The sequence below is a fragment of the Paramormyrops kingsleyae genome, chromosome 3, assembly GCF_048594095.1.
Source record: "Paramormyrops kingsleyae isolate MSU_618 chromosome 3, PKINGS_0.4, whole genome shotgun sequence".
In the NCBI taxonomy this organism is placed as follows: domain Eukaryota; kingdom Metazoa; phylum Chordata; class Actinopteri; order Osteoglossiformes; family Mormyridae; genus Paramormyrops; species Paramormyrops kingsleyae.
In genome coordinates this window covers 27,771,706-27,798,635 of record NC_132799.1, presented here as the reverse complement: position 1 = coordinate 27,798,635, position 26,930 = coordinate 27,771,706, and the positions used below count along the sequence as shown (strand labels likewise).

Genomic DNA, 26,930 nt, shown 5'->3' with positions numbered 1-26,930 from the left:
AACGACCCGAATGGAAAAGCCCATTTCGCATTTACGTTTAAAAAACCTTGACAGAGAGCAGGCTGAATGCCCTGGGTATCTCTGGTCTTCATATTTTTGTACATTACTGCAGATAAAACGGAGCTTTATGACACAGCATCAGTCATAAAGGCAATCTCCATACAGTTTTATTAACTGAACATGATTTTCGTGAACCCGTCGTCAGAGTGACATATCACACTGACCCCGCAGAGTCATAAAATCCAAGAAAAAAAAACAGAGCACTTTTCATTCTCAGCACACGGGAGGCGATGGATTTCAACCCATCCTGACAGGCGAGGGCGTCTGCATACCTCTTCATTACCGCCCATAATGGAGAGTGGTCACAGGCACCAGACACCAGACACGCTCCCGTCCTGTGTGACTGAGGAACATGTCTGACTCTTTGGGGTCGTCACTTTTCAGTGACAGGACTGCCGACCCTTTTGGGTGGCACTGTACGCTCCAGACACGTACCCCCAACCAATGTGGAGAAATGGGGGTGGGGCTTCTTCACCAATCTGTGTAACAAGTCATGAAAACAAAGTTTGTTCTTTGGATTCCCTTGGGTCCTGTAGTAAATCTCCTGGCCCTGAGCAGGTAACCCACCTGCGGGGATATTTCTGCACCTGTGATGCAACTAGCGGATTGATCCTGTCGTCCTCATGCTGAGATGAAACCTGCATTTAGCTTGTAAGACAGATGTGCCGCTAACGCTACCATCCCCCGGACCAGGAACCATCCAAACGTTTGCTCCGCCATCACTGTCTCACAGAAGACATGCCTACATAAAAAGAGTCTCTGAGATGCTGCGAGGACTTCAGATTCTGAGAATCCGTGTTGTTTTACGTGGAACGACATCAAGATCAAGGCCTACCGATGCTAACACTGTTAGGTGTACACTGTTTAGTCAGGTCCCGGCAGTTAAATGTACAGTGATCCCCCGCTATATCGCGGTTCAGCTATCGCGCCCCCGCTATATCGTGGATTTTTCCCCAACGCGTCACAGTTCTTTGTGTATCACGTACTTTGCTTGTGGTCTGATTCTTTTCATTTTGTTTAAAGCTCTACGATGGCTCCCAAGCATCCTGCATCTTCTAAGCCTTCTGGTAGTAGTGAGCCTAAGTGCCAGAGGAAGACCATTCAGGAGAAGGTAAAACTCCTGGATATGCTTCGGGAAGGAAAGCGTTATGCGGACGTCGCTCACCATTATGGCTTGAATGAATTGACGGCATGATACATCAAGAAGGATGAAAAGAAGATCCACTGCATAATTTTCCTTTAGTCAAAGAGGAAAGAGGGTGGCAACTCCTCGGAATAAAGCCATCATTAAAATGGAACCACATACATATACATTACATATTATTTATTATTATTATTATTATTACATTACTCATATCCTTAACATCCAAATATCATATGTGTTCTTTTAATACGTTTACATGTGTTTAAAGCATGTCGGAGGGGTATTCTAAAGCTTAAACTATAAAAAAAAATATTTATATGCTCTTTTTATATCGCGGATTTTCACCTATCGCTGATGGGTCTGGAGCGCATCTTCCGCGACTGGCGGGGGATCACTGTATTGACAGGGGATCACTGTATTGACAGGGGATCACTGTATTGACAAAAAGTGTGAAAACTGTAAAACTGCTTCAGATTCTAATTTATTTCTCTGTCCATAAATGTCACATTTAAGAAGAATTTCCCCCACTAAATAACTGATATGTTTACTCTTCGTCAACCAATGTCTTGTCATTACTTCTTTCAAAAACTGAACTGAACGTTCCATTGAAACTGAAGTTTCAATGGAACGGAAAAGATCTGTCAATTTGACACTTCATTTTATCTTAGTAAACTATAAAAAAACATCACTAAACTAGGTACCAAAATAAACCCGTATCTCAAAAACCATGAAAGATGGTGACTTGAATTTTGTCTCAAATTTAAAAATTCTGACTGACTAAATATAACCTGGAGCAATTTTAGGTTTTTGCCTGATGGCACCAATAATACGCATGTTACCTGCATTATAATGCATCTGATGCGTTTATGGTTTCATAGATCTGTTAACTGGATCTTTGGGACAGATAACAGACATAATCAGAATGTTAATGTTATCAAGCCCCCTGAAGAAGCCTGGGGGAGGAGAACATACCCAACACTCCTATGGTGCAGTATAAAAAGTAAATTACATACCGTAAATTACACAAGTACTGAGAACCAAAAAATAAGAGAATATGAGAAAAAATGATCAAATGATCAAGGAGAATGCTTTCAGATGCAAAACCTCACAGTCAGACATAAAGAACATTGTACAGCCTACTAGACAGTGTAACTGGTGATGAAGTCAATCAGAGACAATCGGGCACCGTTCTGGAGTAAAGCGAACCAGCGTTTACACTGTCCGAAGTCCGCCAGAAGATACATTCACAGAGACATTAAAAGGCGATGTTCTACTCAACAACAACTTTAGGTGGGAGAGGTGTTTAATTTGAACTCAGGTCCAGGACCACCAGCTCAGAGCAGTCTACTCCGCCACCTCAAACACTACACACTCAGAAAAAAAGAGTACCAGTGTGTACGTTTGCTTGTCACTGGGGTTGTCCTCTTAAGAACCTGCCAACTGTACCCTATAGCTATTACTACTAACAGTATTAATGTACCATCAATGGTACAGAAATGTTCCTTAGAGTCCATTTCTGTACCTTAAAAGGTACATTTACCTACAGCTATAGGGTACAGTTGGCAGACCCTTGAGGGGACAGATGTTTAGAGTTGACAGTGTTCAGTCTTACTTCATACTTATGTATATACTACACACAGTGTGAATGTATAGCTAATATGTGACAGTAGTGTGAATTTTTATAGAAAACCAAGTAATTAAAAATAAAGGAACAGGGGATCCCACCGAAAAAGAAAAAATTTGTGGGTGACTGAGTTCTGTACAATCTGCTTCTCGAGATGGACCTGTTTTGGACACGCAGTTCGAGAGGATAAATGCATGGATGTAGAAACATGATATCTAAACGTCAGTAAAACCCTTAACGATGAGGAGAGGTTATAGAAACCCTCCACCGTGGTTTCGGCGAAAAATGCATCTTAGAACCACAATTAACCTTGAAAATGCTTCTCTAAGCTGTACTCAAGGGAAACCCCCGTTTTTTTTATCTTAACTTATAACATCCCATAGGAAACCGTCTTCCAGTAGCACAGCTCACCGAAATCAACTCATTTACTACAGAAACGTGCAGCGCAGTCCGCCTTTCATCTACTAGAAAAGCTTTCTGCGTATTTATACGGACACACTTCATAAGTCATTTATACGGACCACTGGCCAGACATCTGTTGAATAACTACGAGGCTTTAAAGTAAATTAGTGAGGACGCAATTAATACACACGGATGAAAAGTATATAATTCCACATGACTATCATTAAAAACATTTGTATAACATTTGTAAAGTAGGATATCACACCTTAAAATCACTGGCATCATTTCCATCGTATGGCAAACGTGCACACTAAGGTAAAGACTTCCAAAGCAGTCGAAATGCAGACATCTTGAAGGGCGTAAATATAAAAATTTCACTCACGTCTGCCTGGTTTGGAGCAGATTCTAGAGGCTCCGGCTGTTTCCGAAGCGGCTGGTCGAGGCGCACGTCCGCCGCCACAGTCGGCTTGTCGCCACAGTCCGGCCGGCAGGTCCTGAAGCGGCTCCGGGCGACAACCAGCGTTTGGTAGACGAGGCATATCAGCACACCTGAGAGCAGCACGGGACGCGGGCAGTACCGGCGCCGCAGCGCCCAGAGCCGTAGGAGGACCATCCCCGCTTCCCCGGCCGCCCCGATGACAGGGGACACCACGCATACCATTAAAAATATTTACTCCGGTGGAGCATCACGGTGTCACGCATGAAGCGGGACATCGGGCAAAAAAAGAGGCGCTGCAGGAGCGCAGTGCTGAACTGCCTCGATTATCTTCAAAGGTTAAAAAGTTAATCCCAAAAGTCAGTGAAGTATCTCGTTTTCTGGTTTAGAGTAAGCTGCGCATATGAACAAGCAACACCCACTTCTTAAAGGGAGAAATTCTGCTATTTGTATTAGTTCATGTGCGCCGCTATATAAACACGGCCACCTTTAAACAGCACCAGAGATATATGTGCGAGTCTTTTCTTTCCCCCCAGCTTCAGTAGAAGTAAAACTCTGTGTCAATTATAACCATTGGAAGAAGGAAACCTCGAATCTGCAGATGATCGCTCGCTTTTTTAACAGCAAACTGCAGACCCCCGGCTTTGGATAGTCCGAAACTGGTCTTAAAAATGTCATTTATTCCTCCCATGCAGAACTTGTGCCTCTTCCCATGCAGAGGGGTTCCACTAGTCCGCTATAAGCCATAGAAAAGCGCACTTTGGGAAAGACAGCCCACCTGGTAACTGTTAATCCCGAAAGAGTAAATGCTGACTTCCTCTGGCCACTGGTAGGTATCCGCTTCCCCGTAAAGTAACCCCCTCTAAATGAGTCACTTTGAGTGAAAAATAGGCTGCTCCTAACTTGCGAAAGGGCTGCTTCTCGTTTCTCAGTTTTTTTTTCAGTGGTGTTTAAAATAAGATGCTGTCTAAATTCCGCACTGTTTTAGTCCGGCTTGTCCAGTTATTTAGCACATCGTATTGCCCATTCTTATACTAAGAGGAATTTCTCAGCCTGCCTTCACAGGTCATTACACCCACATGCACGCTGGTCCTTAATCTTCGTCATTTTTTGCAGTTATACGAAGGTTGTATCTCAGATTATATCTAAAGTTCCCCTGATTAAATTATTTTGAATCCAATGATATTTGTCATATAGTTTAGGAAGTTTTAAGCACAGAATACGATGAAGTGATGAAAAGATGACAGATGTCCGCCAGCCCCATTCAGGCAGACGTATGAAAGTGAAGTTTGACGTTAAAGCATCGTGCACTCTGCACCCCCCCCCATGCTCACAATGCAGGGTGCGTAGCGCCCCCACACTTAAACTGCACCTGCCCCTCATCTGACCAGTTAGATATGTTAAATCAAACAATGGGTGGTAATTTCCCATAATATCATGAAGAAATTCGCAGTTGGATTTTACGATGTTTGCGAGTGTGTCCCACGTAAGTAGAAACGTTAAAAGCAACACGCCCTATCGAGCCTGGAACGGATATAATCCGCGATACACAACTCACATTTCAAGGTGAGTTAGAAAATGATGAAAAGTACGTGTATAGCTTATTTCTTAATACCTTTTTAAAGCAATAAAATACTTAAAAGGGGCCTTGTCAAAACGCGCATATGCATTTATTGAATGCTGTACAATACCGTTACGCACCACTCTATAAACCCATTTTAACCATTAGCCTATATTAAAGCAGCCAACCAGCATTTAGCATGAAAGAAAACAGAAAAAGCACTGTACTTTGAAGTAATGATCAAGGGAATTGAAACAGGGGATTATCAAAAGAATTTGATCATTTTATTTGATTTCTTTTCTACACATTTCTGGGAAAACTGTACACCATTTTCAGAGGAGGACAGACCAGTATAACAGACACACACAAACTAGAGTACTGACTTTGTTCATACATTTTACATGGTGGATGCAGACGGCTGTAAAAATCGGCGGGTTAATCGAGAAAAAGTAGCTCAGATTATCGCCCATTTCGCCCAATCTCGGACATTTCCAACGAACATCGTTAGCTGATCCTCGTTCTCTTCCAATGAGCCGTCCAGGATACGTGTTTAAGACACGTCAGGGGTGTGGGGGAGGGCCAGGACTGGGCCCGTTCAGTCCGCTTGAGGAACAGACTGGAATGTTTCGGCTATGAGTTTTGAGGGTCTAATACTCTTGACAATTTTTTTAAATGGAAGATGCGCAATAGCTCTTACGATTCTTTTACACAAAACACACAAAGAAGGAGCTGCTTAACTGTGTACAGACAGCGGATAAAGTCACCCTCCCCACCCCAGAATTCTGGGGCTGCCTTTGACCGAGTTGGCTGGAAAGAGGAGGGCGATTCTGGGAGCGCGCCGTGGATGGTCCAGGTGAAGCCGTCACCGTGGCGACAGGGCTTATTTGTGCCGGCTGCCCCTCCTCTTCATGGCGGCTGTACACTGGGGACAGTACCACTTGCCTTTGGGGGCTTCTGTCAGGCCCACACAGCCATAGTGGAACCACTCGATGGGGCACTATGACACACACACACAAACGCAAAACCCGACTTTAACCTCCGAGCCAAGCAGACAAACACAGGTCTAACATAATCCTGAGATGTGGACTATCTTCCCTCCATTTGACCGGCCTTAAAGAGAAACAAAGATACTCACGTCTTGATTGTCACACCCCACCATCTCTCCGTAGGACACCTGACAACCAGAGATAATACTTTAATTTTAATTTTTTTTTAAAAGGGACCAAAAAACACACATGTGGAAGGACGGGGGGGAGCCCACCTGGTTGCAGATGCAGTACCGGGGTTCATTGGGGTCATATGTCCAGTCCACCTGGCTGTTGGCCTCAGACTCTGGCAGGGCTGACACCTGCTGCAGCTCCTGGGCGAGGGCGGAGTTAGAGGAGCAGGACGAGAGGGAGGAAGACGAGGACGAGGAAGAGGACTGGTGATTTGAAGACTTTGTGTTGTTCCTGGAACAAGTAAAACACAGTGAAACACTTTCTCCATTACACTCCTGAGTCTTTCTCCAAGACCTGGCCTCAGTGAAGGGGTCCCATAGGAATACTCAACATATCATAATAATGATGATGATGATGATGATGATGATGATACAAAGGGTATTTATCAGAGCTGGAAAGTTCAGGTCCACAAAGTACAAATCCAGACCAAGATTTTGTTCCAACCAAGCAGTTGACAACTCTGTGAATAAGACTCTATAGGTGAAGCAAAATATTGGACTGGATTTTTGCTTTATGAACCTGAACTATCCACTTCTGGTATGGTGGTCATATAGTGAGATATTTGCTTGTTGTGTGAGCTCTGGCGAGAAACATGGAGCTCATCTGTGTTGGGATGCCCGGTTCTGCTCTTACTTGGACTTGCGCCCCCCCCGGGAGTCTGAGGATGAGGGGGCCAGGGTCTGTGTGAGTGTGGAGGCCAGAGCCGACGAGGAGAAGCCCGGCGACTCGCGGGACAGGGAGAACTCGCGGTTCAGCGGGAAGTCGTTGTTCTTGATGGCCTCGAAGCTGGCTTTCAGGCTGGAGGTCCTGCGGCCGTCCTTCATCTGAAACGAACAGCAGGGCGGCGCTCACGCGGGGCTTGGGCATCCTCTGCGGCGTACATGCAGTGGCAGAAGGGTTCCTTACCTGGGCAGTGGCCTGCACGGCCTGGGCCGCCGCCATGGTGATGGCCCCCGCCCCGGCCCCCACCCCCGCGGGCAGGGAGCTCAAGTTGTAGGAGGTAAGAGACTGGGATGAATTCACGTTGTACGCGTTGTTGGAGGCAGAGGACAAGCTGCTGTTCCTGCACCCTGTACAAACATGGGCGACATTTCACTGTGTGTTTCTGGGGGAACTTGCATCATCTCTCTGCAGGAAGGGGAATCCGTGTGGCTTCGTGGACGCGTGTCAGAGCGGGTCCCGCGCCTCACCTGGCGTGTTCTCCTTCGACGCGTCGGACGTGAGGGTGGACAGAAGGGCCTCCGACTTGAACTTCTTCTCGGGGACGTGCTCGGTGGTGTGGTGCGCCGGAGTCGTGTATTTCCTCTCTGGGGACGGAGGTGCGACAGCGGTGAGGAAACGCCATGACGGTGGCACTCCCTGAACAAAAAACAAATCCAAGGCGGAGGAGAGCCCAGAGCCAGGCTTACTTTCCACGGCGGTGTGTGAGTGAGCGTGGTGGTTATTCACAGGCTGAGACGGGCTGTCCATCTCCAGGGAACCTGACCCCGCCGCACAAGACAGAACAAATTAGCACGCGGCCTACGGTGAAAGAGCGACTTCAAATAAGGAACTGCGGATGGGAGCACACAGCTATTGTGGAAGGCTGATTAATGGATCACAGAACTTCTTACGCTTAAGGCACAGAGAAAACGGAGAGAGAGAAGATCACTTTGTAAGGAAAACTGATGACAGCGGGGGAAGCCAAAGAAGCATGTCATTTTAATCAGTCTGGATCATTAGAGAGAGAAAAAAAATGTGACGCAAAGCAGATAAGGACAGAAGGATAAGGCCGTCCACAGGCTGCTACGCTCAGATGGTCTGTTCCGCAATTCGCCGGTGCGGGTGGGACACTCACGCCTCTCGAGGATCTCTGTGATGCCAGCGTTGTCAGCCTCCAGCTCCATCTTGAACTTGGCCAGCTCCTGGTCCAGCTTCCTGAGGTGACGATCCACCTGATGACACAGAACCCATGTCAGTCACGTGCGGAATCCGTCGCCCTCGGCGACGCTACATCCCATATTCACCAGGCTCTAGAAGAGCTCTTTGTCACACACAACTTCGCTAAAGATGATGACAATAAATATAATAATCACACAATTCAAAGAAATGCTCATAAACAATTATTAACTTTACTTAATTTACTAAACTTTAGTAGTCTAACTTAAAAATACATTGGAAGACTTTTTTGGATGAGGCATTAACGCCATCTGGTGGAATTTTCATGGAAAGGCAACTTCAACCTGAAATACCTGTTCACAGCAATCACTTGAAGTACACAAACACCACCTTAACTCTGGCTGACAGAGCAAACTGACTAATTTAATTTCATCACTACCAATAATGAACATAAACAAGTTAGTTTACTCTATTGATTCTATGCCAGACTACAAAAGTACACAGCATTCACTTCAAGGATTATAGTACAATCAACCACCTAATAAAAGAGTTCATAACAAATCTGAGTATTATGTTCTGAGTGCCCTGTAATGCAAACTTTACATAAAATATTACAATTATTACACTTACTAAGTCATAAATCTGATTGGCTAACTGGACCTTTTCATCTGCATCTTCCAACGCCTTGTAATAGTCCTACAGATGGCAAAAGAATGAAAAGGTTATTATGTAAATGGATTCGAAACTTAAATGTGGGACAAAAAAAAAGACACGGACTCCTGTACACTATGACTAGGTAAGAGTGAGAATCCAGCTGAAGATGCTGGAAAAGGCAGCGAGAACTGAGACACTTCCAGCCACTCAGATTGTTCAGCGGCTCCTTGCATCAACATTTTCCAAACTGTCAAAATTTTATATAATGTACTGCCAGATTCATTGCATCTTGTCATATTTCCTGTCTGTACATTATGCTACATACTACCTAATGCATATTTTACACAGAACCATAATTTACACATATTCATAATTTATGTATAACTTATTGCATTTGTATATATTTTGTCTGCATCTGAATAGATGCATTTCGGTGGCTTTGTACTTGTACTCTGCACAATGACAATAGGGTTGGATTGACATCCCACCCATGACCACTTACATTTCATTTATTTAGGGGACACATTTACCTATAGTGACACACAATTGAGAAAACCGGGTCAGACAGCCCCTGAATCACTGTAAAATTATTCTGCCAACGCTGGGATTCGAACTGACAACCAGCTGATCACAGGCCTAACCCACAGATCCACTCACCATCGCAATGACCGCCACAACAGAAAATCCCCAATAACATGTCAAAGTCAGCACAGAGGATTCATATTACACGGTTTAACGACGCTAGCAATGTCCGTTACCTTCTTTATAACCTCCATCTGTTCTTCCCTCCATTCGGGTTTGTTCTTTTTCGCATTGATAAAAAACTCATTGACACGTTGCTCTAGCTGGTCCATGGCGTCTGAGGGGTGAAAAGTAAAACGCGTTAGAGGGGAATCGGCGGCGTGTCAGTCATGGGATGTTAATAAATTTATATGATCTTTTAATGCTTAAAACGTGTACCGCTTTGACACATAGGTACTGTATACTAATTACATCTAGTTAAAACTCAGAATATCAGTGGGTCAACTTTCTACTTCCAGTACTGCCGTTCACGTCACTTATACTGATATGGATGTCTGTACGACATTTTAATAACTAAGTTGTTACAAGCCTTTTACATCATACGGCGCTCCTTATCGTGGAGTGACTTTAAATCAAATGATCACACTTGGGATAAGCGTCAGTAAACAGTTTTCTGGGAAATGACTACCCCGTTATTCCACCTTAACTGTGCATTTAGCACACCCCGCAGCAACGTCGCTGCCAAAAAAAAAATCTATCCGATAACTTTTTTTTCGGCCGACCAACGCCCCGGCGGTGAAATAAAAACGCCAGATTTGAGGCGCACGTCGGGGCTCTCGGGCGCCGCCGGGTCTGGCCGAGCCTGCGCGGCGGGACGCGGTCACGTTGCGGCAGCGCGTACTCTGAACTTGCAGGTCCATCTCTCTCATTTCCGTAAACCTGTCGCGCAGATCCATGGGTAGCTGCTCGATCACTGGCAACGGGGAAGGGGGAGGGGAAGGGAGGGGGGACAGACACCATTAGCCAAGTAAGCTAAACCAAAATCGGGGGGTCCCGATACTGGAATCCCAGCTGGCTATATCATCAAAACCACGGCCAAAATTAAGCGATAACGCCATACTCACTTTCCAAGTAGTCCTCTAAGTAGAGCATTTTGGCTTTTTTTAATTTTTTAGACGTTTATTAAAAGAATGCCAGTCTTTCAATATGGCGCCGTCTGCCGCTGAGGCTCAAGGAAAAAGCTAGCTATTTTTCTTACTGAGGTCATTGAGTCTGACGTATTTCCTAAGCCGACGTTTGATTGGATCGGTTTTTGAGTTGCGTCATTGTTTTGATCGGGAGTGAAGGGCACGTCGGTTATTGTAGTCCGACGTTGACGCGTTTCGTCACCAGTGTTCTTAACGTAATGCGATTCTGAATAAAATATATATATAAATATAAGTCACTTATGATTAGACGATTGATCGTCACCTCAATATTAAATTTAGCTAATTGTTTTACATGTAACGGGCCAAGGTAGTTTTCAGCATTTATCTTTTATGAGGCGCTGGATCAGACATTTAATGAATTTTTAGCTAGAAACGCAAAATAAATTTACCTATTTTTAAAGGTCTCGCAGAACGATTCATTTCTCGTGAAAAGACATAATATGCAGTCAGGAAGTAAAATAAGGAAACTGATGGAATGTGGGATTTGGTCTTGGAGCACCATAAGGTAGTTCTATAAGCGTATAACAGTCTTCCCAGGTAGAAAAAATATCTTACACTGTGTCATTGCTCTATCATCACCTTATTACTTTAATATGTTACGGTCAATTTCCCAGGCACTACATAACACTCCTACGTAACTTCTGAGTAGTGACGACCTCCGGTGGCCTTGGCGATAAAATATGTCCTTTTAAATATTTATAAAATTATTTTTTATACGTGACTGGAAGTGTTTGCTTTAATTCTCAATACTATATTTTTATTTTTGTTTAAAACTATTACCTGTTAGGCATATTCAGTCAAGCTCGTATTAATATATGATTACTATCCTGTCCCATTTTGGATTATGAGTAAGGCTTTTTTCAGTTAAGAGTTTAGGATTTTTATATTAGTAATCATTATTTTTTAAATACATCATCTTATTTTCTGTGTACCACCATTGCCAAAGCACAACCATTTGTTATGGAAAATCAACACACATGGGCCTAACTATCTGTGACAATTAGCACAGAAAGCACACAGCAGCCCATGAGCATCCTTCCAGCTCATGCAAGCAAACGTTTTGCATTTATCTGTCCTTTCTAGCCACTTATCCAATCCAGGGTGCGGCACGGACATCATGGATGGGATGCCAGACCATTACTGGGCGTACACTACAGGTGATTTAGAAACACCTGTTTACCTAACTGCCTGTTTTTAGAATGCAATGAAAACACTGGGAGAGAACGCAAACTTCACACACAGTTAGGTGGGGTAGGGTTAAAACCCTTGTCCTTGGAGGTACACAACACTCCCCATTGTGCCACACCTACACCTATTAGCAATATTTTTATTTCATTTATAAGAATAACGAAAAGCGTTTTTCCTTCTGTATTGGTAATAATAAAATTACGTTTTTAGAAACCGGAAAGAAAGTCTGTGCTGGTGTGCAAATATGGCCAAGCGCTTCGTATGCTGGGTTCCCCGCCTGGTGGTTCAAAATGGAACTGCAGTTCCTCAACATACACATCACTATGAAGTCACTGTAGACATCTAACTTAACTGCATGCAAACTGTAAATAATAATAATAATAATAATAATAAAGCACAAACGTAAATGTGCCAATTATAAAATATATCAAGCAAGATTACAAAAATAGTAGACCCAAAAGGCAGGTCAATAGTGAATCACATTTGTAAATCAGGCCTATAGATTGGAAGCGCACTTCTGATTAATTTAAAGGGCCATAAATGCTGTGCTTCCATTTCATGGAAAATCGTTACCTCCTTAACTTTTGCTTGACTCTCTAACCCATTGTATGTCTGAGATGCTGATGCCCGCCCACATTCCTTCTCCCTAGCAGTCCTCGATGCGCCTTTTCTGGGATTTGTACGCAAGATGAGCTACATTCACCTAGGTGCAGTCTCTAGGACCCAGAGGAGCACCAGAGCAGCTCGCTTGGGATCCAAGCTTACATACTGGAAGTCTTCACGGTCAAAAACTTGAATTGACAGCGCAGAGATACCCTCAGTGTTGGCAAGTCAGCAGCCGCAATATGACATTAAGTATATTTTAAGGGGAATGCATGCTCGACTGCGACTGTTTTCATCTTTTCCAGGGAAATGCGAAGGGGTTTTTGAAGAGTCGAACTGTAACTTCTGTTGTTTTGAATAACTTTACCATGTGCTCAAAGGTCCCGTGATTTGCATCCAGATTTCTGTTTATCTCAGCGAATGATTTTTTTTCAACAAACTTAATTTGCATGATCAGATCTTCTGGCCGGTTTGCGCGCAGTGTAATAATTTGTCAGAAAGCGGGGCGTTTAAAGGCATTCATAGTTTGCTGGAGTGCGTTTGAAGTGATTTGCTTAAGTGAGCGCTGAGTGATTCCGAAATGTCAGCACCGCCGAGTGCTTCTTTGCACACTTGATAAACCCGAAAGCTTTATCTTCAAAAGCACCTGCTCTCAGTGTTTGGGGGAAAAATACAGAAAAGCCAGCAATTCTAGTGAAATGGACTGAGGAATGGACTAAAACCTAATACGAGGTAGGTTCTATGCAGAACAATACGAGGATTATAATTATGATGATTATATATTCCGGCGTGACAGTGTGATTCTGTATCCCCCGCTGGCTGGCCGGGCTCCGGCAGGCGATGTTAAGATGAGGAGCGCTGGCCGGCTGGTGCGGCGGTCGGGATGGCTCGGGAGGACGCCGTGAAGTGCCTCCGCTGCCTGCTCTACGCTCTCAACTTACTCTTCTGGGTAGGCGAGGCCGAGCGGCGGCAGCAGGTGGCCGCCGCTGCCGCTCACGTTACAAACAGCAGCCAGCTTGCAGGATCCGTCTCATTATTATTCAGTTTGGTCAGCAAGGCGATCTGCGGGGCTCGGGATCTTCCCCGTGTGGGCAGCTGGACGTCTGAAGCCAAGCACTTGAGTTTAAAGTACTCCAGCTTTCGCTGTCTAGCTGCTGGCTCTCACCACTCACACGAGATAATATATTTTAATTAACCCTATGCGGACTCTTTCACCTTTTATTTTATAGACCTCCGGCGTTAAAGAAATAATTTGATCGTACTCCTGGGGAGTATAGAGATTTACAACAGCTTGATCCCTGGTATTTGGTTTATACGTCATCACTAAGAGATATAATAGAAATTCACTGGGATTAGTGCGCTAATGTGTAATAGAATATCGGTCAATGAATCCTATTATAAAAATGTATTTTTCAACTCAGACATGCTTTCCTGTCATTCCGCCCCCAGGTGATGTCTGTATGTGTGCTGGGAGTGGCAGCGTGGCTTAGAGATTACCTGAACAATGTGCTCACCTTGACAGCGGATACCAGGTGAGACCTACGTAGATGACAGCCTTGCAGAATTGGGATGGGGGGGCAGCACACAGGCTGGACCTGAAACTCAAACTTACTCAGTAACCTTCAAGGCAGTTAGCAGAGGTTTTCTGATTGGGCTGGTAAGACAAAGGCATGGGTGGACACGCGCATCACCAAACCTGTTCTCTATGTGTATTTCTAAAGCACATCCTGGTATTGATTTACTTCGACTTCCCAAAAACAACAACAACAAAAGAGACAGCTTTAGAGTCCAGTATCTGATGGGCCTGCGGGTTAGAGAGGAGCTATATCTAAAGCGGGTTTGGTAGATATCTCCTGGTTCTCTCGTTCCTCCATGTTGTGACTCCGCCGATTCCCCCTGACTGTAAACTCCGAGTTGAATTGACACAGCGAATGTGCAACAGCAGCATTCCTGCAGCGTGGAATCAGAATTTACTTGTTGCTGGAGTATTTTGTGCAGGGGCTGAGGGAGGGGTGCAGGGAGCGAGGGAGTGGGATGGATTGATAAATAAACATCACTTCTGCCAAATATCACTGAGGAATGACCCCCCCCCCCCCTCCCCCTGCAGGCTGGAGGAAGCTGCGATTCTGACATACTCTCCAGTGGTCCATCCGGTCATCATTGCCGTTTGCTGTTTTCTGATCATCGTGGCCATGGTGGGATACTGCGGGACACTGAAAGACAGCCTGATCCTCCTGTCCTGGGTATGTGGGTGTGTGTATGTGTGTGTGTATGCTTCTCTATTTTATATGACTTAAAGAAAGAGAGTTTTCTTGGAAAGTTCTTCCAAAAAAAAAAAAAAACATACTGAAGATGGTCTTATACCCAGACGTCCCACCCCCTTAAAGAAACAGGCTAACCGGATGTTGCCATGGTGACATCATGAGGCCCCAAAATGTTCAGCTGGGAACAGCCCAGTTTCAGGGTTAGAGAGGGAATTAGTTTAGGGTTTGAGACTTAGAACCTGTGACACACTGGGTTCTTCTCCGGCAGGACGTGACCCACTCGCGGCTCCTCGTGCCGCAGCGCAAATGAGCCGGTAATCGGTAGTGAGGTTAATGCGACTCAGCTGCGCGGGTCAGACTGCGGCCGCTTGCCACCCAACTGGTCAGGTAAAGTGCTAGAGAGAGAGAGGGAGAGTGAGTGAGTGAGGGGGGGGGGGGTCGCACCTTTGCTGGGTGTGTTTCGGTTGCTGTGGTGTTTATCCGTAAACCTGCCCCTATCCCTTCACGCCCCCCCCCCCCAGATAGAGGCAGCTGTAAAATGATTCATACTGCACAAGATGCGGGGGCATGAATAATCAAACCCCGGGCTCCCATGTGCACCCCCCTCCACAGCCCCGGTAGTGCTATAAATTATAAACTTGAATCAACACTTTCATCTGAGTGTGCTGTGTGTGTTGGGCGGCCAAACAGGACAGCGCAGTGCCTCAGATGGCAGGAGATGCGTCCTGATGCAAGCCTGTTCAGTCATTCACCCCCCCCCATATGTTCAGAGACTCGGCACGCGGTGAGCCCAATCCCCCCCCCAGACACCTCTAGCCCAAACCAGAAATGCAGCCGTTGACAGATATTGTGTGTTTGCTGAAGGACTATGTTGAAATACCTAGCAACAGACTGAGGAGGAGCTGAAATAACTTTTCGATGCTACATGTTATTTTTTATCTGTGCAAAACTATGCAATAACGGTCAGGTTTGCGATAAAACGTCGAGGGTTGCAGACCTGGGAGGCTGACGGCAGTCTGGACAGTCGCCACCAGCTTCCCAACTCCCAACGTTAAACCCAAATGCCAACATTCACGTCAAAGTGTTTTCAGAAATCCACAAGGCCCTGGCCGCGTGGCTGCGTCTCGCTGGACCGCTGGTGCCTTTACCGTGAAAGTGTATGCCTGCTGTTTCACAGAACTGTGACTGATCCAGCAAAGAAAAAAATGTTTTGTCTGATGTGAGGGAACAAAAACTCTGTCAGATCTGCCAAACTTTTATGTTTCAATTAAGGTGAAACTCCCAAGATCCTTTTTCAAACATCCTACCTGACATTAAAGAAGACAGAATAATGAAGCTATACACACACACACACACACACACACACACACACAGATCTGTACTCGTGTCTTTGTGGGAACTGTCCATTCATTTCTATGGGCAAAACTCTAAGCACAGAAAAGTACAAAGTTTGTGAAAGAAAGTGATACTTTCGACTAAAGTGACAGAGATGCTTGGTGTCATTGTCCTGGATGAAGGTCTCCTCGCTTTGGTGCTGAGTAGCTATTTGATAGGAGTTTGCTTGGTGTTGGTGGGGGAGGTGTCGCTTGTCTCAGCCATGCTGTCACAGCGATCAGAAAGATGAGAGCTACAGTCCAATCTGCTGTCAATACAGATTAGGTATGTCTTCACCTGTACTTGGTATCAGAGAATTTTTTGATCACACACAGGGGGCGTTGTGCGGTTCAGTGGCTTAAGCTGCTATGCTTCTGATTGGAAGGTCAGCAGTTCAAATCCCATGGTTGGCAGATTGATGTCACCATTGGGCCCCTAAGTAAGGCCCCTGGCCTCCAGCTCCAGGGACCGTCTGACGCTGCTTTCAAAACTGGACATCATTTTTGGATAAAAGTGTCCGCAAAATGAAAGAAACGCAAAAAATACAGGGAGCCTGATGACTCTTTTGAAGCGACGTGTTTTTGCAGGGAAGCTGACACGTCTGTTGTGTTTGCGTCTGTCGAGCTGCGAGGCCGGAGGGCCGGGGAGTGGCATTGTTCCCATGGCGACCAGCTCTGCCAGCTGGGTGTGCTTCCTGCCTCGGGTCTCGGACAAAAGAGGTTGTCCTTTCAGACTCCACCCGCCGGTCCCCGCGGGACCCGCCGACTCGCCTCCAAGGTCGCCGGCCGCCCACGCGTCCTCGCGTTACGTGTGACTCAGAGCGGCGACAGTGCCCCCTTCTGGTGGACAGTGGGCTGCTCTCGATTTCAAGCTTGGCTTTCTGACGCTCCTGTTGGTGGGGGGGGGGGAGGGGGTGGAGCCAGGGACTGTGGGAGCAGCGAAAGCCCGGAAGCCGGGCCTGCTTGCCGATGCCGTCTGAGTGACGACTCTGGGGGGGGGGGGGGGGGCAGTGCTGGAACCTCAGCCTGACCGATCACGCCTCCCCAGCCATTCCTCTCCGGTGGAGGTCCGGGTGGTGTGACGGATGGTGTGTGGGGGGGGGTGTTTTACGTGATATGGACCCAGGCAGGAGTATAAATATCCATCCTCACCCCCTGTCACACCTCCTACATGTGCATCCTTGTGTTTTTGCCCCCCCCCCCACGCTCTCTTACCTGCCGCCTTTGACACCAGCTGCCTCGGTCGGTTACTCTGGTCCAGACCCGCCAACGCTCCCGATTCACCATTTCTCAGGATAAACTCGATTTCCTGCACATTCTATTGCCAGAGACGCCTACACCCCCACTCTGCAATTTTTAGTAGTGAAACCTCCCGCCTCTCCGTCACCAAATTTAATTATTGGGATCCCTCCCCCCCACCCCCCCACTGCTGCCCCCACTCCAGCTCTGCAAAATCTCCCTATTTTTCACACCTAATGGTTGGCAAGTAAGCTCACCAGTTTGTTCACTTGTTTGCTTGTCTGATGTGAAATGTTTGTAATGTTAGGTATCAGTAATAGTTTTCCCTTTGTCCTCTCCCATTAAATTTTTGATAATTGTCCAGGATTTCCTTTTGTTTTGCAGCATGTACATTATTCCATAACTCTGGCTTTAGCGCTGTAATGTCTACCCCATGACTTCTGGAGGTACATTATTTCATTTCACTGCGTCCAGCGCGTGGCCGAGACGACAGTAAAGCCGGCGACGTTTGCTGGGTTCGACGCACATCGTTTCTGAGAAGGATGCCGGTTTCCAAATTGGCGATGTCGCAGTCGGGGTCTGCTGGGAGTTCCGGCAAGGTTGGAAGGCCCAGGAAGGTCGGAGAGTTCATCCCGGAGTCTGTCTCTTTCGCCAATGGGAGGGGAGACAGGAAGAAAACCCAGGGGTGGCAGCGTGACATCTGGGCGTCTGGCCCGCGCTGTTTGGATCTGGACGCTCTAAATGGACTGAGACGTTAACAGAGCTGCAGTTGGACTGTCTGCCTGACACAAATATTTAGAGCTTCTTAACGAATGGCCCAGAACCGCCGACAGCCTCTGTAACGGTCCGCCTAGCTAAGGGTCCGTCTTAATAAGCTGAGACGAAGGACGCGCGCCCAACGCTGGGGTCTCTCTCAACCGGGATCCTCTCAGGAAAACATTTCACTCGCATTCTTAAATCGCATTTACGCGTGACATCCCAGCCAGGACCGTGCCTTCGGGTGGTCAAGCCGTCCTGCGGACTTAACGAATGAATGAACGAAGTTGCTCCGGCAGTGTCTTAGCTAACAGGCGTGTCCTGCTCCTTCTCCAGTACTTTGCGAGTCTGCTAGTGATCTTCTGTGTGGAGCTGGCCAGCGGAGTATGGACTTATGAAGAGGTGAGTTCTCTCCCGTCTCTCCATATATAAACACAGCACTATTAAAAGGCCGGAATGCCAGCCATGCCCCCCCCCCCCCCCCCCCCGGTCCCCATCTCTGTCGGCCGTCTGCCGTCGCGTTCGCCAGCTCACCCTCATAAACAACATGGCCGGCGGCAAATAGGGCACCAGTAATAGAGACATTTGTCAAGAACAGAAAGGGGGCCAGACAAAAGCGTAGGGGAATAAATGGGGGAGCTGGATGGGGGCCAGCACTGGCGGGGGGGCCTGGCTCTCCTTCGCTCGCTCGCTGGGTAGATGGCTTTATTCTCTCCTCCGCTCCTGATGGTTGGCGTGCCTTTTGATGAACCAGTAATTTTAACGGATTCATGCGTCACAATGACCAAGTGAATCTCTTCCCCCCCCCCGCCTGCCTTCCTCTCTGCCTTACTTGGAAACTGTGCCGAATCACAATGGCTCTTTCTACTCTTCACAATAGCGCCCCCCCCCCCCCCCTTATCTAAACACTAAGACCATGGGCTGTAATCCAAAGCTATCTCCCCCATGGCCAGGTGTGAGTCACTCCGACTGCATCGTCGGGGTCCCTGTCGGAGTCTCCGTAAACGAGCCGGGAGGTCCAAGCACCTCGGTGCAGAAGCGTCTGGAAAACAGGTCGCTTGCTGAATTCCCAGGGTGATTTTCCCACAAGTTCAGGCGTCTTACAAAAGCCCTACAGCCCAATTAAGGCCCCAAGGAAGATAATTACTGGACAGTTGATTTTTTGCAGAAGGATTAACAAAGTTTCAGTAGCCTTTGAGGTTCCTGCAGATGTCAACAGCTGTTGGCGTAAGTGGTTAAGGGAAGACAAGCTAAAGGCTAAAGTTCTATGCTAAAGGCTATGCTAATGCACCGCTGTGCATTGGTTCCTGACTGAGTTGTTCCATTTTTTATTAGTGTTATAGCTGTTAGCATGCTAGTCGCCCTGGATTAATGCGTCAGCCAAGCAGCTAAATGTCTTAAGGAAGTACGTCTGTGTTCCTCTGGATCTCAGCCCCCGGTCCAGCGGTCGGACATGATCAGCCTGAAGTCCCGGATGACCAACTACGGTCTGCCGCGCTACCAGTGGCTGACCCAGGCGTGGAACTTCTTCCAGACCGAGGTGAGGCCCTCAGGAAACTCAAAGCACGGGCGGCTTCTGCGACTCGTGCCACAACTTTACCTTGATTCCTGCTGTTTAATGTTTCATGTCCTCTACATATTCAGTGTTTATAAATTCATCTTGTTTATCTTGGGATTTGATTTAGGTGAATTTCCTGCACTGTATTTTTAGCCTACATCATTTAGGCGCACAAGAATGACTACTTGTTGTTATTTTTGGGTAGTTAACTCTGTAAGTACTGGCTGCTGACCATACATGTGCCAGTTCAATACCCACAATGCACCACGACAGCAGCTGGTTCATCTCTGCTGCCCCCTCTCTGTTAGTTTAAGTGCTGCGGCGTCATCTACTTCACCGACTGGCTGGAGATGACCGAGATGGAGTGGCCGCCGGACTCGTGCTGTGCCAGGCAGTACCCAGGCTGTGCCCGCCAGGCCCACCACTGGGACCTCAGCGACCTCCATCAGGAGGTGAGAGCCAGCTGCGACCTTTGAACTACCTGACCCCCGACACCATCTAGTGAACCATTACTGGGGCAGCCTGAGATTTGAACACACAGCCATGTGGGATTGTTACCTTTAATCTTTACCAACTTGACATCGATAGCTAGATGGCTAGTTAACTAAGATCATTGTTAATTCTGAATGTAAAGCAAGATTAGTTTAGATTTTTTGACACGGACACATTTGCCTTGCTGACAAGACACGCAAGCCTATTTAAAACATTGCATCTAATTTTAATTTAATTATTTTAGGTTTATTTTGTTAAGTAGTTTTGTGTTTTCATCCATCCATCCATCCATCCATCGATCTTCCAACCCCCTAAGCTGGTCAGAGTGGTGGGGGGCCTGGAGCCCATCCCAGGTTGGGGCACACCCAGTATGCGATGCCAGTAAGAGATTTCATGCTTAGCATATTTCTTTTAAGAGAACAGATTATTTACATTACAAAATTGAATAAACTCCCAGTTTTGTTCCTTAATCTCAATTTAAATGGTTTTCTGCATGAAATAAGCTTGTTTTCTGGGGAAAAATCCATGCGAAGTAATTAGAGGCAGTAATGGCTTTCCCCGCAGTTTGGTTTTACCACCAAGTCGCCGAGGCGGAATGTGCCGGTTAGGGGCTGCTTTTGCTGGAGGACGGGGTCCCGCCTGCCCGCACTCCCTCTCCCTGGGGGGCAGACAGGGGGGCTTTTGCAGGCCGGCCTGCTTGTCAGGCTCCGTTCAGGCTCCCCCCCCCACAGCCCCCCCAATCCATCTAAATGTACCTCCATCCCCATCTCAGTCAGGAGCACACCCAGTACCAGTGGCTACCCCCCCACCCCCAACAAACCCTGCTCAAACTGGTGGCTGGCCCTCATCACCCAGGTGTGATTCACTGGACACACACCTGGCTGCAACCAGAGGTGTGTCCAGGCTGCGTTAAAAGACCAGCAAAGCCAACCCAGACGCCCCAGAGCTCCCTGTCCACACCCCCACGCAGTCCCTCCCTGCGATATACACCCAGAATCCACCCTGCCCTGCCCTACCTTCCCATGATGCTTTGTGCAAGATGACACCATAGAATCCTGAGTGTCAGCATGGCCGATTCTCACCTGCCCGGGGGCTGCCATCCCTCACGGATCTGGGCATGTAGACGGTGCCAGGCGCTGCCTTGCCTTCCACAAAGAGCGCATTGGGGGAGGGGGGCGAGGAAGGGTCACGGCGGCCCATCTGGCATGTAGCACTTGACAGCGAGGTTGCGGCTGCTGGGCAACGCTGAACCGCCCTTTCTGTGTGTGCGTGGGGGGGGGGCAGCCTTACATCACATAGGAGATTCTCTCCCCCTCTGTCTCTCAGCCTCTCTCTCTCTCGACCACACACACGCACACACAGGGAGAGGCTGGGGGGGGGGGGGAGCGTGTGAATGGGGGTCTGTGTTTCCCTTCTCCTCGCACAGCTGTACAAAATGTCAGGGTAAGACCCCCCCCCATCCTTCTGTCAAATCTCACATCTGCCTCTGGCTCGGGGGATTCTTTCTGACACTAATTAATTTAAAGATTTTAAGTTGCCAGAGTTGCTTAAAATTCCATCCCTAAATGCAGCTGGATGTTCTTACCCTCCAGCGATGCAGGTTAAGTACGTTCTAGAAGGACCTCCGCGTCCGCGACTTGGGCCAGCAGCCTCACGAGTTACGAGTCTGAGGCGTTACCCTTTGACCTGCCCGCCGCCCCCTAAGCGCTGCGTGCTGACAGATATTGATACTGTTTTTACGCCGCCAAACTTTCTCTTCTGTGTCTCCAGGGCTGCGGTCCGAAGGTCTACAGCTTCATCCGCGGCACAAAGCAGCTGCAGGCGCTCCGCTTCCTGGGCGTGTCCATCGGCGTCTCCCAGATCCTGGCCATGACGCTGACTATGACCCTACTGTGGGCGCTTTATTATCACAAACGGGCGCCCGACCCCCCAGATCAGGGCGTGGCCCACTGGGGAGATCCCGCCCTGGCCCCGCCCTCCCGGCCAGAGGAGCCACCCAAGGCAGACCCCCCACGACTCGCGGAGGCCTGGGGGCCGGCGCCGGCCAATGGTCACGCCCACTTCGAGATGGAGCAATTCTCTTAATACTCCCTCTCGCGCCCCGTTGCCATGGGAATAGGCAGTAAGTCGGAGGCCGGACTGCGCTGTGGACACCAAAGGACGTCAGAGATCTGCCCCGTGGGCCTAGATGCAGTTAAAGACCGTTCCCGCTTCACCCCACTGCGCTACGGCAGGAAGCGAAAACTGGCCGCATTCATCATTTCCCGCAAACGGAAGTCTTAGTTTTATCCGTTAAAAATAGAGGACTTTGCTTGTGTGCCTCGGAGGAATGTGAACGTTCGGAACGGCAGCTGTTGTCAAAAGCAGCTGCTCTGAGCGGGACAATAACAACAACAACAAAAAAAAAAATGAAGAGTTTAAAAAGTCTTAATTTAAAAGCACTGTGAAATGCTGAATAGCGCTGTTTGATACGGTTAGATTTTAAAATCTGAATATTATGAGGGTATCAACTATTCAAGGTCATACTGGCTACTGTAAGAACACAAGGGGTGGAAATTCAAAGTGTGAAGACAGCAATGGTCATGCTGTATTTTTCATTTTTTTTCTGAGTTTGTATTAAATCCTGTGAGGATGCAATAATTGCGGCCGTGAAGGGCCAGGCAGACCTGTGTTTATCAGCTGTCATACAGCTGTTTGCCCACCTCGAGGTCTCTGCCAGCCGACTCGCCCGGACATTTCAGGGGGATTATGGAATCCGGTGCTATGCTGAGATGCAGCCACTGTACGACCCTCTCGGCCAAGCCCGAAATAGTACAAGGTGCCCTAAAGAATCTTCTGGAGCTGGGTGAGGTCTTGGGTGAACATACATGCTACTCAGATGAGAGAAGTCAGAGAGGCACAAAGGAAGGGAATCTTCTCATTTCAGTTAGTCGTGTAAGTGTTAAGTGGTGCTTTAATCAGCACGCCCCCTGCTGGTCAAAATCATTGCTGGAAGTGTGCAGGACAGCATTAAGGCAGCACCACGTGAAGAAAGAGGTTGTTGAATTTGCTACGAGAAAACAATAGTTCCATGTACCTGGCCTGTCTGGCACCGTGTGAGCTGCAGGAGGAAGTGACATCACTGGAAACCCTTTGGGACAAAACGGGTAATGGGAAGTTTTCCTGATGAGCGCACATGTCCCTGGACACACCACTGAGCCGAAAATCTCACAGCTTCTACATAACATGTAATAACGTGGTAAGGGCATGAAAAACATGCTCGTATCATCTGTAAAAAGATCCTTGATTAATCAGACCACATTTGATAAAGTCAGGGCAATCCGCTTGTCTCATAGCCAGAAATTAGCCACAAGTTAAATTTCACACTCAAACAGTTAGACATTGTTGATTAGCCTGTGGATCACATGGGCTTCTCCGTGAAACTGACAGCTGGCAGATGCTGCAGGGATCATGATCCCCGTGTCCATTTCTGCTTAGTGTCTGTTTTTTTCGCTCCTGCCAGTAAACAAAACGTCCGAATGGAGGAATGTTCGGCCCGCAGAACCTCCCACTCCCGTTCCCAGCCCTGGGCCCCTAACAATACCGCGACAGAGGGGTGGAGCTGGCTGTCAGGGCAGCTCACAGAAGGCATGTTTTGTTCTGGCCGTCATCATGCCCCCGTTTCCTCTCCCTCTTCCTCCCGTACCCGACAAGGGCTCTCTGTTCGACGCCGGTCTGTGCCACTTCCTCCGCTGACGCTGCGGCCTCCCTATTGCCGTGTGACAGTGGCCTCCCCATCCTTCCTGGGTGACAGTGCTGTCCGGCCTCCATTTTGCTTTACATAGGGGGTGTAAATCTCACAGGCTGTCATGCACCCAAATCAAACAAAGGCAAAACAATGACGTTCTGCGGAGTGGCTGCGGAAGGAGAAATAATCTGTCGGCCAAAGATAACCCCCCTCCACCCTGTTTGATGCTATCTTTTATTATACCAAACTTGTACCTCTCATCGAAACAAAAAAAAAGATAAATCCTTTATTTGCCATTTGCACAAGTACATTAGAATTCTTTACTTCGCCTGCTCCATATAAACAGGGTCGGAGACCTCTAGTGTATAATGTTTGGGTAAACCTTCTTTGTCTTGTTATTTCTGTCGAGGACTTCCCTGACGGCGTCGCAGTTCACACCTGCAGGTCCCCGTGGTGCCAGTGTTGGTCACGTACCCTGGTCGCTCAGTGCCAGCTGGTTAATGGAGTCTTACACGGACACGCACAGCGGCGCAGGGTCAAATGAGCCAGCAACATGAATAACACCATTAACCGCTGTACCCCGGGTAAAAATAGAGGTACACGGACCCCCCCCCCCCCCCTCCGGGCCCACGCGTGCCATGGCGCAGTGCCGATCCACCTCACTGTGTACGCCGGTAACCGCGGGAAATCGTACGTACCGCGGAGCGATAAACTTGAGAACTCGAGCTTCACATCGCTAACAAGGGAATTCTGTTTTGTGTTTTGCGTTGCTTAGGCAGGAGAAATCTGATCCCAGAACTGCTATCTTGGTCCGGCTGAAACCTAGAGCCAGGGGCTACAAGGTGTAATAGAATCATGCTCTGTCACTGATATAACTCAGTGAGATGAGGGGTGACGGGCTCTCAAAATAAGGAAGATCATCATCCCAAATACCAGCAATGTGACTTCAGCCCATTAAATACTTTGATTTTGCAGGTGCGTTTAGGTCAGTGATAGTTTGTTGTGGGTCAAAGCAGGTAGACTTCAGCATCTTTTTTTTTAAAAAAAAAAAAAGACAATAAGAGTTTTTTTTTCCCCCAAGTATTTTAATAGAACAGTGATTTATTTAATTCATAGACACTGCACTGGACTAAACAACTTCGTGTTTTTCATAGGTTTTCAGTATCTTACATAAGTTGTCCATAGAACAAGCTGTTTGAACGAATTTAAACTATTTGTAATCATCATAATTTACTGAATTCACACGAGCTGATGTACATTAAGCTACAGCTTCTCGAAAAGTCTCTCGGGTTTTTCCACAAACGGACCTGCACAGGGAGATGTGGCCTGCCTCTGTCACAGTAAAAACCCGCCCCCCCCCCCCCCCCCCCCCCCCCACCCCCCCACCCCCCACCCCACTGCATGCATGCAATTCTCCAAATGTACCCATTTACTCTCTTAGGAAAAAAAAAAGAGGAAAACCTGGAAATACTGAAAGCCAGAACCGTAACTAAAACAAAGCGCAGGGAACAATAACGAAAAAGCTGAAACAGCTAAACTCAGATAAATATTTTTACAACACAGAAGAACAACTCACAGCACACAGGCACTAAACACAGTCATTAACAGGTTAAAAAAAAAACCAAAACAAACATTGGATTCCTAAATACAGCCATCATCTTATTTAAATATGCATTTTCTTGATACAAAGATGAACTTTACAAAAAAGCCTTGCATAAGTCAGGAAATCATGGGAATGTTTCTCCCCGGTTCGGAATGACCCAATTTGATCCCAGCACAAGTTCTCCTCTCAACACATGACACCAGTGCTTACAAGCCTAACTCGCCCTTGTCCTGTTTTGGTCTATGGGCTGCAGGCGTAATTTCACCTACAGCCCTGCAGGTGCCACTGTTGAGCGATGAGAAGGGCCCAGTCGTCTAGCCCACCTGACGGAATAGAATCCAGTTTGGCATTCCTGCTAATGTGGCAGAGCAGGGATCGAACTCAGGTTGCTGATGGTAATCTCCCCCTCTCTCTTTGGCCAGTGTGCCGCTGGAGAATTTTGGCAGTGCTCTTCAAACGAGCAGCGCAATTAATGGTACGAAGCTGCGAAGCTGCCGAACGCTACAAATTTCAAGAAACATTTCATTCATTCATTCGCTCGTTCGTTCGTATGCAACGCCAAGTAAGTGACGTATCGTTTTACATGATTCCTTATGTTCCTTGTGTGACGGTTTGAGATTCTGCATAAGTAATCTGTGCTTTTGTAATCATAAGGTTTTTTTTATATGATTTATTGTCTGTGAAGCGGCAAACAAATCCCACTCCATCCCTCTAACACCTGCGAGAAACTATCAGGAAAAAAGGGGAACTGCAGATGAAAGGTGGACCGGGAACCAGCCCGAGTGCTTTGAAGTGTTCCGGCTTATCCGCAGGCCAGGCGTGAAAAGCTGCGCTAAGTGTTCAGAGAGCCTCCTGTCATCGGTGTCACCGTTCCAGCTACTGTAGCACTTTCCATTGCTCCTTGTAGCTCCCCCGCATTACAATTAACCTCATGAAATCAGCTGAGAAATTTTAAAAAATAAATCAATTAGGGGGCTCTCCCACATCACGACCGACATACGCTAATCGGAGGAAAACGGCGACGGTCCCACCACTTCACGTCTTTGTTAGGCTGCCGTAAACCTTAATTTCTGGATTCTGTGTGACGCTCCGGAACCCTCTACAGGAGGCATGCTTGTGAAACGCATGGACCCTCCCCCCCCCCATGCAGGAAAATGTAAATCCACCCGCAATTAAACCATTATAATAAAAACCAGACAAAACCCACTGGAACGGGGTATACTGGGCTATGTTCACAAAGCCAGCATTGGGGGAGGGTGGATAATGATTAAGATTTAGACGGCCCAGACAAAAACATCATGAATGATGTCGAAGATAATCATGTTGGCCGGTCTATAAGAGTCCCGTTAAGGGTACTGCACGTCCTAGTAGAGAAGGGTAAGGCCTGAGGTGGACTTAGGCGCTGAGGGACACAAAAG

General features: G+C 47.4%; 3 protein-coding genes across 3 annotated transcripts in view; 1 reads left to right on the top strand and 2 right to left on the bottom strand.

Moving 5' to 3' along the window:
- The window catches only part of cped1 (cadherin-like and PC-esterase domain containing 1), a 45,383-nt gene extending 40,832 nt beyond the window's left edge, over window positions 1–4,551 (bottom strand). Inside the window, exon 1 of the mRNA XM_023812686.2 lies at window positions 3,613–4,551. Coding sequence (XP_023668454.2) covers window positions 3,613–3,891 — 279 coding nt within the window. The 5' untranslated portion in view covers window positions 3,892–4,551. The remainder of the gene's footprint in view (window positions 1–3,612) is intronic.
- A 938-nt stretch (window positions 4,552–5,489) lies between these two features.
- ing3 (inhibitor of growth family, member 3) lies at window positions 5,490–10,783 on the bottom strand. Its single transcript, XM_023812592.2, has 12 exons — window positions 10,626–10,783; window positions 10,403–10,474; window positions 9,738–9,838; window positions 8,956–9,021; window positions 8,285–8,381; window positions 7,857–7,928; window positions 7,638–7,754; window positions 7,354–7,517; window positions 7,081–7,271; window positions 6,489–6,678; window positions 6,363–6,401; window positions 5,490–6,224 (listed from the first exon to the last, which is right to left on the bottom strand). The coding sequence occupies exons 1-12, from the start codon at window positions 10,651–10,653 to the stop codon at window positions 6,108–6,110; spliced, it is 1,254 nt and encodes a 417-aa protein (XP_023668360.1). The 5' UTR covers window positions 10,654–10,783; the 3' UTR covers window positions 5,490–6,107.
- Window positions 10,784–12,596: 1,813 nt separating this feature from the next.
- On the top strand, window positions 12,597–22,822 carry tspan12 (tetraspanin 12). Its single transcript, XM_023812799.2, has 8 exons — window positions 12,597–13,232; window positions 13,338–13,449; window positions 13,950–14,032; window positions 14,608–14,743; window positions 18,469–18,534; window positions 19,565–19,672; window positions 19,999–20,142; window positions 21,953–22,822. The coding sequence occupies exons 2-8, from the start codon at window positions 13,384–13,386 to the stop codon at window positions 22,265–22,267; spliced, it is 918 nt and encodes a 305-aa protein (XP_023668567.1). The 5' UTR covers window positions 12,597–13,232; window positions 13,338–13,383; the 3' UTR covers window positions 22,268–22,822.
- The last annotated feature ends 4,108 nt before the right edge of the window (window positions 22,823–26,930 follow it).

Bases quoted from the DNA above. Each gene is read 5' to 3' on its own strand.
- ing3 (XM_023812592.2), bottom strand. From the start codon at position 10,653: ATGCTCTACTTAGAGGACTACTTGGAAA. The intron at 7,272-7,353 runs GTAAGGAACCCT...TGTTCGTTTCAG, and splicing joins CCGTGCAGGCCACTGCCCAG to ATGAAGGACGGCCGCAGGAC. The intron at 6,402-6,488 runs GTGGGCTCCCCC...TCTGGTTGTCAG, and splicing joins GGTACTGCATCTGCAACCAG to GTGTCCTACGGAGAGATGGT.
- tspan12 (XM_023812799.2), top strand. From the start codon at position 13,384: ATGGCTCGGGAGGACGCCGTGAAGTGCCTCCGCTGCCTGCTCTACGCT. The intron at 13,450-13,949 runs GTAGGCGAGGCC...TTCCGCCCCCAG, and splicing joins CTCTCAACTTACTCTTCTGG to GTGATGTCTGTATGTGTGCT. The intron at 14,744-18,468 runs GTATGTGGGTGT...CTCCTTCTCCAG, and splicing joins GCCTGATCCTCCTGTCCTGG to TACTTTGCGAGTCTGCTAGT.